This window comes from Bufo gargarizans, chromosome 2, assembly GCF_014858855.1.
Source record: "Bufo gargarizans isolate SCDJY-AF-19 chromosome 2, ASM1485885v1, whole genome shotgun sequence".
Taxonomy (NCBI): domain Eukaryota; kingdom Metazoa; phylum Chordata; class Amphibia; order Anura; family Bufonidae; genus Bufo; species Bufo gargarizans.
Window position 1 is genome coordinate 36,174,430 of NC_058081.1, and position 11,320 is coordinate 36,185,749.

The 11,320-nt window shown below is 40.5% G+C and overlaps 1 protein-coding gene across 2 annotated transcripts; it reads right to left on the reverse strand.

Annotated features, from left to right (window-relative positions):
• Positions 1-526: 526 nt before the first annotated feature.
• On the reverse strand, positions 527-10,626 carry LOC122929432 (mucin-3B-like). 2 transcript variants are annotated; one of them, XM_044282992.1, is made up of 9 exons: positions 10,533-10,626; positions 9,203-9,232; positions 7,163-7,264; positions 6,635-6,753; positions 6,498-6,550; positions 4,615-4,757; positions 4,013-4,066; positions 2,459-2,624; positions 527-2,000 (listed from the first exon to the last, which is right to left on the reverse strand). In XM_044282992.1, the coding sequence occupies exons 1-9, from the start codon at positions 10,582-10,584 to the stop codon at positions 1,841-1,843; spliced, it is 879 nt and encodes a 292-aa protein (XP_044138927.1). In that variant the 5' UTR covers positions 10,585-10,626; the 3' UTR covers positions 527-1,840. The 2 variants fall into 2 exon arrangements, with proteins under 2 accessions (XP_044138927.1, XP_044138928.1); XM_044282993.1 differs by lacking the exon at positions 9,203-9,232 and having other exon boundaries at positions 10,533-10,606.
• Positions 10,627-11,320: the final 694 nt, after the last annotated feature.

Here is an 11,320-nt window from a genome sequence, read left to right on the forward strand (position 1 = left end):
AAACAAAAAACATATATACTCGCCTCATCCATTTGATCGTGGAGAGGTCGTTGCGGCCATCTTGATTAAGAAAATACGCCAATTCTCTCTTGGGCTGACGTGCTGACATCGCCACCCTGGGCGCACGATTACATCATCACTGATTACATCACCGCACCTGCCCAGCGTGGTGACGTCACACGTCAGTGCATGCAGGAATTGGCAAGATGCCCGCAACGGCCTCTCCGCGATCAAATGTATGAGGTGAGTATGTATCATTTTATTTCGCCGCCACTTCAGGAAAAATTTACTGATTAATGCAAAGCGACAAGAAATTTGAATTTGTGGCGAATCAAATTTTTTCTGTTAACTTCGTTAACTTCGATTCGCTGAACACTACCGACTATCTTAAATATAAATGTGAAAAGTAGAAGTGACACAGCTGCTCTACGCAAAATATACATTTATTTTATAAGAAAATATTTACATATAAATATTTTACATCATAACCAAATACAATACTAATTTCAGTGCAAATCTGTTTTCCCGCTCTGAGGTATCTGCTTGTTGAGATCCAGCACTGGGGAACATCTGGTTGCAATGTAGCTAGAGAAGTCATTAAGTATAAGGAATCATCTGGTTTTTCTAGGAGAAACAAAAGGTCCGTTTCAAGGTGGTCTCATTATTTTTGATAACAATAATCAAAGTTCTGAGTTCATATGTCTCTACATGTTCTGCTGGTTCACGTTCAGAAAACTTAAAAGATGTTAGAGGAATATTTTCAGACAACAGGGTCGTTTTTAGGTAACTTTTGTGCTGTGTTACAATTTCTAGTCCATTGTGAGTTCAAGTCTCTTGGCTCGAGGTCCTTGCTAATTTCACTTAAGATGTTAGTGAAACAGCACATTCTTTTCATTTTAGTTGGATATCACAATATGGATGGGGTTTTAAAAAAAAAGTTACAACCTGTAGTCGAAGAGCGCATTTTTTTTAAAGTTCTGGGATCGAATCTCAGCATGCCCTGCTGAGTCAGGTCAGAATTTTGTATAAGAAGTAGGAGGTTACGCTGACAACAAATTGTTAGGTTATACCAGTAGCAACTAGTGGACACAGCAGTGGACTGTATTAACATGGAACCCAGGATTAGGTACGTACTAACGTACTACAATGTATTTACTCAAGTAACTCAACTTTTATGTAGATTATATCCATAGATGGAATATACAATGGTGTTTCAGAATAAAATTCTACTTTAGAATATTCCATTGCTGGTATAGTTATGGTTATCATATTCATTGGATTATCAAAAAATACATACATTTTACATTACTTATAGAAAAACAGGTTACTAAGTATCTCGGTAGTTGGTTCTCTTTACCAAGTCTTCTGCTTTTGCTCTTGCTCGTTTATAAGAATACCTGGATTAATGAATTACGGTATGTACAAGCCATCTTGCTTTACCATTTTACACAGGTTTTTATCATTTTATCAACTTTTTGAGTTCCTATTAACTTAAAGGGGTTTTCCAGAGACTTATTTTTTTTCCATGAGTCTCACAGGAAATTATGGTTCTGACAATCACTGTGATCATTGTTTGGCTGTACAGTCATTTCCATGTATATCCAGAGGGACCAGGTAGTACAGACCGGCAGAGTACTGTGGAGCATCATCCGGGAGTTTGTTGACGCAATTATGACTTCCTATAATGCTTTCATCACTCTGAGCCAATTTTAAACAGTTTTAATTGGCCAGACAACCTGTTTATCTTCTTCGGCCCCATTCAGTGATAGCATCTTTAAGAACACTCTTAGTCACTCAATGGAAGGAGGACAACACGAGGCGTAAAGTCCAAACTACTCGCTTAGTAGTAATATTTTTTCCTGTACAGGAATACTCCTAAGACCACACCGATGATCACCAGTACTCCGATAGCAGCCCCTACTCCCCCGTACAATGCAGCTATTAATATGGCTCCTTCACATCTGGCGTTTATATATATGTACAGATCTGTTCTTGGGCAACTGCAAGAGAAAACATTGAAAATATTAATGAAAAAATGAAAAAAAAGTAATAAACATTTGGATGGCTACTTCCATATAGAGTTAAAGTTCATACCAGTAGATGGGAGAAGTTTTGCAGTACTTGGTGGTAATCAAGACTGAGAGCTAAAAATGGCTTAGCTACAACTCTGAACCCCCTTCCTCTATCAACAAGAGGTCTTGTTATTCTGTAGTCAAGCCCTAGAGCAAAACTCATGAACTCTCTATTTTATTTTATTTTTTTGGGGGGTGGGGCATGAAGTTCTTGAGATAAAACCACTGGGGTTCATTTAACAGTGTTTGCCCTCCCTGCCGGAGAGATATCACCTGTTCCTTCCACAGATGGTGGAAGATAACTGGTGGGATGCAGTGCAGTGCAGCAGAATTACTGTACAGAACTTATTGGCACTATGTAAGTATGAGTATCATGGTCTACTCACAAGCACTGAGGTCCTTCTTCATCCTTTATTTGACAGCTGCCAGAACTACAATTCAAGTAGTTAGGGGAGCTAGGCAAACACTTTGACATGCAGGCCAGGCTGCCTTCAGAAACCACTGGGTCAAAGAATTGTATAAATCGTGGTGAGATCTTTTCGCCACATCTCTCTGAAGTGGAAGAGGCAAATAGAGAATCCATAAATGAGACCTTACCAGATAGAAGCTCAACATATATTAATAAATGTGACATTGATAGATAGATATGATATACAGGGTGGGCCATTTATATGGATACACCTTAATAAAATGGGAATGGTTGGTGATATTAACTTCCTGTTTGTCGCACATTAGTATATGTGAGGGGGGAAACTTTTCAAGATGGGTGGTGACCATGGCGGCCATTTTGAAGTCAGCCATTTTGAATCCAACTTTTGTTATATCAATAGGAAGAGGGTCATGTGACACGTCAAACTTATTGGGAATTTCACAAGAAAAACAATGGTGTGCTTGGTTTTAACGTAACTTTATTCTTTCATGAGTTATTTACAAGTTTCTGACCACTTATAAAATGTGTTTAATGTGCTGCCCATTGTTTTGGATTGTCAATGCAACCCTCTTCTCCCACTCTTCACACATTGATAGCAACACCGCAGGAGAAATGCTAGCACAGGCTTCCAGTATCCATAGTTTCAGATGCTGCACTGCTCGTATCTTCACAGCATAGACAATTGCCTTCAGATGACCCCAAAGATAAAAGTCTAAGGGGGTCAGATCGGGAGACCTTGGGGGCCATTCAACTGGCCCATGATGACCAATCCACTTTCCAGGAAACTGTTCATCTAGGAATGCTCGGACTTGACACCCATAATGTGGTGGACCATCTTGCTGGAAAAACTCAGGGAACGTGCCAGCTTCAGTGCATAAAGAGGGAAACACATCATCATGTAGCAATTTTGCATATCCAGTGGCCTTGAGGTTTCCATTGATGAAGAATGGCCACACTATCTTTGTACCCCATATACCACACCATGCCATCAATGGTGCAGCACCTGAAACTACGGATACTGGAAGCCTGTGCTAGCATTTCTCCTGCGGTGTTGCTATCAGTGTGTGAAGAGTGGGAGAAGAGGGTTGCATTGACAATCTAACACAATGGGCAGCACATTGAACACATTTTATAAGTGGTCAGAAACTTTTAAATAACTAATGAAAGAATAAAGTTACGTTAAAACCAAGCACACCACTGTTTTTCCCGTGAAAATCCCAAAAGGTTTGATGTGTCACATGACCCTCTTCCTATTGAAAAAACAAAAGTTGGATTCAAAATGTCCGACTTCAAAATGGCCGCCATGGTCAACACCCATCTTGAAAAGTTTCCCCCCCTCACATATACTAATGTGCCACAAACAGGAAGTTAATATCACCAACCATTCCCATTTTATTAAGGTGTATCCATATAAATGGCCCCTCCTGTAGATAGATTAGAGCTAGCTAGATAGATAGATAGATAGATAGATAGGATAGATATGAGATATAATTGTGTGTGAGTTACTTGCCATGTTCGCTGAGGGGAAGGATAGCTTCGGTAGAGGAACTCTTAATACACAGAGCTTTGAAAATAAATGAAAACAAGAATCAGACCAGTGGTTGAATCATGAGTCCTTCGGTCATGAAGATTTTTCTTGTAAGTTGAGGGATAAATCAGTAGTCCTCACATTGCTTTCTTGCGGTGGGCTCACGTTACTCTCATCTCCTGCTGGTCAGACTGCAAAGATTTTTTAACTGGGTTTTGTATTTAGGAGTGACTGTCCTGAAATTCTGCATTGTCCACGTGTCTATGTACAGGGGAAGCACCAGCAGACACACCTGGGCCTTGCTACCGCAGTGCGCTCAGTGCCCTTTTTGTCACATTGGATGTTATATTAGAAGAGACCAGTATTGTAAATGGCACGAGACAGATCCCCTGGATCAGATTTTGCACTGTGGGCCAAGAGCAATAAATGACACCCCTCCGGCGCTGTCTCCCTGTCCTGGGACTATTTCCCTCCACAGTTGATCTCTGATAGTTAGGAGTGGATTTTATGTGATGAGGTGGATAAAGATTCCTGTGATGTAGTCCTGTGTGGTACCATTGGTGTAGAGCCCACGCCATACTTACTACGTGATGTGCACTTGTTGTTCTCTATCACTGCCTTGACATCGTTGTAGTTTTCTTCATACTGCTCCAGCACGTTGCGAGTATTGATATATTGTAGGGTCAAGGTGACATTATTTCTCACCTTCACATAACCATTGTCAGTGCTTGAAATGACATAAGAAAAAGTGGATCCACACTTTAGTACAGTTGTATGGAGGTCACTGGAGAACATACTAGAAGGGACTGGTAAAATACTGCCAGGGACATTTACTAAAGTGTTTACGCCACTATTGAGGTGTAAAAATGTCACAGAATTATCATGCATATCATGCTCCATGTTTTGTGACTTTTTGTGCGTCTCTCCACTTTTCTAAGGTGGTAAGTCTTGTCTAAGAAAGAGGGGTGTGGCATCATAAGGCCTGTAGCCCCTGGCTGGTGTAGACTTCAGTCTCTAGCGCACGGACTGCCAGAGGTGCAACTTATTTATTAAAGCGGTTGTCCATGCTAGGTTATCACTATCTGATCGTCCGGGATCTGACACCTGGCACCCCTGCCGATCAGCTGGTTGAAGAGAAGACGCGTTTCGTACCAGCACTGCTTTCTCTTCTTTGTTTACCTGCTCGGCGTCGCAGCACCAGCGTTAAGCAGGTGTTACTACAATGAGCCATCCCATTTACTTCGATGGGATGGCTTATTTCTATACAGTTGAATAGGAACGAGCCATCCCATTGAAGTGAATGAGACAGCCTCTTGTAGTTACACCTGCTCACCTCTGTTGTTGCGACTCAGAGCAGGTAAACAGAGGAGAGAAGGCAGAGGAACGCACCTTCTCTTCCACCAGCTGATCGATAGGAGGTGCTGGGTGTCGGACCCCGGCCAATCTGATATTGATGGCCTTTTCTGAGGACAGGTCGTCAATAAAAAATAACTTGGACAACCCCTTTAAAATACATCTGACTCTTAGTAAATTAGGTGCATTTCATTCCGATGCACAGGGATCAGAACTGGCCTATGGGAATCTCTGTGTGTTCACCCTTAACTTTCTGACAATCTTGCTAAAGGTGTTTTCCCATTCTCAATGTTTTTCCACCTATCCACAACCACCGAAAACCCCAACAATCACGAGAACATGGGTCCCCGATTCCTATCATGACCTTCTCACAATTTACTTCTATGGACCTGATGGATATAGCCAAGTCCCATAGACAGTGAATGGTGCAGTGGTCGCATATGAGCACTACTTCTGTATTCAGATGTGTGACGACTCCTGTTCTATTGAGTGGTGAGAGTCCTACTGGTCGGACGCCCAGAGACCGTACATTTATCACCTAAATATAATTAGTAGGAAAACCCATTTAAAGGGATGCTTCCATATTAACCATTTATATCTTTGATTAGAACACCTTTCCTATGTGGCGGTCAAGAGTGGTGGGAGTAACAGGCGCAGCCATTTGGAGATATTTTTATAACTCAAGTAGAAGTGGCCAAAGTGTTTATGCAAATCTGTCCACTCTGGTCACCACGGTAGAATGGTGTGGCACAGACATCTTGTGCCACACATCTCAGAATATGTCAAGCCAAGAAGAAAGGTTAAGAAGGGCACACATTTTTGGAAGTCACATTTTTTTCCTGAATTATTCCTCAGGTCACACTAATGTCATGGCTTCCTTTATTATTGGGACCATAACTGGTATGATGGATCCATTTCCATATGGCTCCTCTTGACTTCTCACATATTCTGTTGACTTATAATGAAGTCATTTAGGTTTCTCTACAGGTTATAGTGCTGTGATGGCAAGAACAGTACTTCTGGCTACTCTGCTCTTGCCATAAAAAACAAACAAATAACTAGTACAATGTCTCTGAGAATACCATATACCATCATATCATTTTTCTAGACTTACCTAAGTACCAGAACTGTGATATTCCCATTAGGTCGATCGAATAATGATTTCAACTGTGAAGCAAAAAAAGGAGACCTAAGTGGTTGGCCTCTTATCCAACTATTCCCATGACATAATTTATCTGATGGAGGACTTACCATATCATTATACACTTTTATAAATTCTTTATACTCTTCAGAAGATGTATTATTTAGATTACTGGTGTAAGTGTAATTCAATGTCAGCTCCACTTTCATTGTGACATCAAAATACTTTCCTAAAAAGAAATGCAGATAAGTTGACATGAGGGGACAACCTTTAAATAAAGGGCTGTTATTGGACTAGCACAACTGTTGGCACGATGGCACAATTATTGGCATGAAATTATAAAACCATTAGTATGGAATGGCACAACTATTGGTATGGAAGGGACAAGCATTGGCATGGAATGGCACAACTTTTGGCACTGGAATGACACAACCATTGGCATGAAATGACACAACCTTTAGGATTGAATGGCACAATTATTGGCATGGAAGGCTCAACTATTAGCGTGAAATGACATAACCATTGTCATGGAATGATGTATCTATTGTCAAGTTTAGCATGGAGAGATAAAGCCATTGGCATGGAATAGCACAACCATTGACATGGAATAAAACAGCCATTGGCATGGAATAATTTACCTATTTCAATTATGTCTTTGATGTTTTGACAGTCAGCTCCGTAAGTAAATTCAGGACAAGTACATGTCGCTCCATTCGAGATCCCGCCATTCTCACACTTCACTAGAAAAGAGAAAAATTCTAAATTAATTTCAACACTGGAACCTGAAAAAAAAAAGGACAAAGGATGGATAATAATGTGACCATGTGGCTGGAACATACTCAAGTCCAAAAAATTCAAGGGGGTTATGATAATCAATATTGGGGGATGAAGGATTTGTCTACTTCTATGTCTAATCAACAATTAAATATAATAAGGCCCCTCATTAAAGTTCTGGTGATCATTATGGACAGTTTTGGAAATAAGACTGAAAAGCAGGATTGGACCTGTTAAAAGAGGACCCCAGGGTGGACCCAGGCCCTGACACAGTAATGATGAGCAGGAGAAGAAACCTAAAGTTGTCAATTTAGTCAATTTCTTGTTGGTTTCACAGATAACTTATTGTATCCTAGTACGTATGACATATGTGTACAATGATATCAAGAAAGATTATAATGCAGTTTAATGGAGGAGGGAGATATGTTCTGTATAGATGAAGAGCATCTGAGTCATCTCCGTGGTGGACCCAAGGAACCCAAGAAAGGACCAGTGCTGGTTCTATAACTTCTATGTCAAGCTTCAGATTGACCAATAGTTTCTATAGGACCACCAGCTTCTATATTTTTGAAATCACCTGGCAATATATTATATACCATGCACTGCCCACTACACAAAAAAAGAAGATAAAATTGAGTATTTGGTACTAATACTAATATGCTTCTGATCTGTGCATATCATCTCATTTGCTTCATATGCCTGGCCGTGAACCTCAGGTCACTTCAACACTGTTTACTATTACAGATAATGGTATATTCCTGGGATATTATGATTGTCTGATTGAGATTCACAGGACCCCAGGGCCCCCTTCTCCATCTGTAGGGTATATATCATTATTGATTAGGAGGAGTCCTACCACTGGAACCCAAATCTGTCCCAAGAATGAACACATTCCAGTCTACTCTTGAGGCTTTCATCAAGTAGAAAATCTGAACTGGAACACTATAAAGGACATCTTGTCTGAATTTCTCACAGACAGGGCCCCAATGATCTGACCATGATGGTGCAACATGCCTATGATGGAGAACCCTCTTTGAAAAACAGGTTGTCCTATCAGCACAACCCCTAGGTAGAATGAATGACAGTCATCAAGAAAATACTCCATGTGGCTGCTTACTATTTCTGCAGGAGAAATATGGCATTGCATCTTTCCCATAGAAATTAATACGTTTCTTAAAGGGCTTTTTTACTTGGGACAATATCTACTTGTTAGAAGGTTCTCCTCACAATACAGTGACCTCCAGCGATCAACTGGAATCTGTGGAGAAACCTGCACTAAGTGTTCAATTTCATCGCAGGAGAAAAAGAAACATCATTGAGTTGTTTGCGTAATACAGCACAGGAAAGTCCTCCAGGGTAAGAGCCCCCCTATGTAACCACTCTCTACTCCAGCCAATAGATGAGGCTCTTGAACAGAGCCCCCTCAATTAATTCCTAATGCACTAATAGGGTGTATGGCAGTGGGTTTTCTAAACCAAATACCCCAAATTAAAGAGGAAGGATCCAATCAATAATGACCATATGCCCTAATGTGGGAAGAGGTTGTCACATATCTCTGCTACATCTGCTTCTCCAGTTATAAATATCCCCTTTAAATAGTCCTAAAAAAATTAAGGAAACTGATTAAAACGCCTGAAGACCTGGTGAAATCCAATGGCATATTAGTAGGCGTGGCACATATCATCACGCAATTCTTTATCACTTCTTTGCTCCAAGTTCCAAAGTAAAAAATTATGTCAATTGGCGACGTGACAGTTTGGATGCCTGTCTTTATTACAGTTCATAGGCAATAATGTAGATAACAGGGTGATCGTTTAGCAGAGATTGCCAAAGTCCAATGGGGGAGCCCTACAGAGCATGCAAGACTGGCAAAACAATAGACATTAGCGGGATAAGGAACTTACATGTTCCAGTTGTTGCTGTCACGTTAGTTACTGCAAAGCAAGAGAAGAAGAGTCATGAAGACTGCATGACAAGACAAAACATCAAAAAATCTAATGATACAACATAACTAAAAACTAAGCCAAATATTTCACCTTTATGGCTTATAGTCTTGCTGAAGGACATTATATTGGCCTTGGAGGTGGGATTTCTTTCCCTTTGGAGGTCCCTATATGTTTGTGATTGAATGGTCCATAGATTTCCCTAGCAAATGAACAAGAATCAACATCTCCTTCAATCATTCCCTTGAGGACCAGGCCAGTTTTAGTCTTGAGGACCTAAAACTGTTTTTGGATATTGGATATTTCCTTTTTTTTGTCATTCTGGTGGTCATAACTTTTTTATTGAACGTAGGCTTTGTTTTTTCTTACAGGACTGGTCGGTACTTGCAGTGTTTCGGCACACATACATTGCTGCAAATTTTAATTTTGGTAAAAATTGAGAACATAAATTTGGCAATATAAAAAGAAAATCACACACCCATCATTAATAATGAGGTTCTAAATTGATAGGATGGGTTATTGATCATGACGAAAGCAAATATGTTGTGAGGTCCTTCATAGGGCCTGATTGTGTCATTGTGATTGCCTGTAGTGCTCAACTTTTGATTGGGGCGATCAGTGGTGATCACGGCGTTTAAAGTAAGAAATGACTAAGATCAGAGGCTCCTCAGATCTCCTGCATTAGAATGTGTATAGCAGCCTGTTCCTGATGGCATGGTCAAAGTATCAGTGATTGAGTGGTCACGATGATAAAAATTATAGTCATCATGGTACTACTCCTTGCTGCTTATGACAACCATATTCCTTAGTCGGCAGATGTTATTAGGGTAACAACCCAGAAAAGGTAAGTGACCATGCATAATGGAAAAGCAGATCCAAAAACAGCAGCTTGATAACAGTTTCTATATAAGGGTTTGGTTATATGTGGCTGCAGAGTTTCTACCATGGAAGTTTGGGCAGGAAAATCCAGAGCGTTGCCCAGTAGCAGCCAAGTGGATGATATTTAATCAAATCTCAGGTAGACACCTTTGCGTAAAAAATCCTCAAAATAAAACGTCCCTCTGTTCAGATTTTAAAGCCACAGTAGGTCAATTTATGCTGCAAATTTCCACCGCACATTCCATGTGATAAATCCACATGAAAGGTTTCGTTGAGGAGTTTAGCTGCTCACAAAGAATTGTCTATACAGGTGAAATTGTGACCAACCTTGAGTTGTGAAAAGAACCAGGGATGGTAGTTAAGGGTATGGTGGTATACTAAGAGGACAGGTGTTATTATAGAACACACTTACTTGATAATAGGACCAAGAATCTGATGATTGTGGAGATAAGTGCAGAGCCCATGTCTTCGATCAGTGACTAGCACGCTCCTGCAGAGAATGTGACTGCTTCCAGTAACAGGTTGGGATCTTATGGTCAATGTAACACGTCCAGGACAATGATTAAGCTTCTTATCTGTGGAGAAGTGCGTAAAGCCAAGTAATTGATGTATTCACTTATTGCTGCTCCGTCCTACCTTCGTGTTTAGCCTGCACGCTCAGTTCAAGATCCAACATTGTTTTTTTCCAGCTGTAATTTCAGTTATCCATTACCCAATACCGTGGGCAGCTTCTGGCTCCTGGCTTTAAATTCATCCATAGACAACGTCAGCATGGATCTGATTGGGTGGACCTGCAGCGTCAAGTTGCACCCTTGTGCAGACGGGTGCAACTGGTAAATCGTGTAGCATTATATGTGGCTTTGAGCAGGAGGCTTACTCGAAATTACTTGACCCCCATAGACCACAACCTAAAATGAATTCATTCCCACAACCAGACTCTGAAATAAACTGAAACCAAAACATTTATTCAGACTTGACCCTAAAATAAATTTGGATGCCAGACAAGACCCCAAAATTAATCCAGACTACAGACCAGACAGCTATATACAGTATATAGTCAGACCCCAAAAATGTATTCAAACTTGTCCACAAAATACTGTAAATTGAAACTCCAGAATAGAGATGAGTGAACCACTCGAGATTTGTTTCAAGTCCAGTTCGCTGAATTTTTGAAAAAGTTTGGTTTGGGCCTGAATTGAT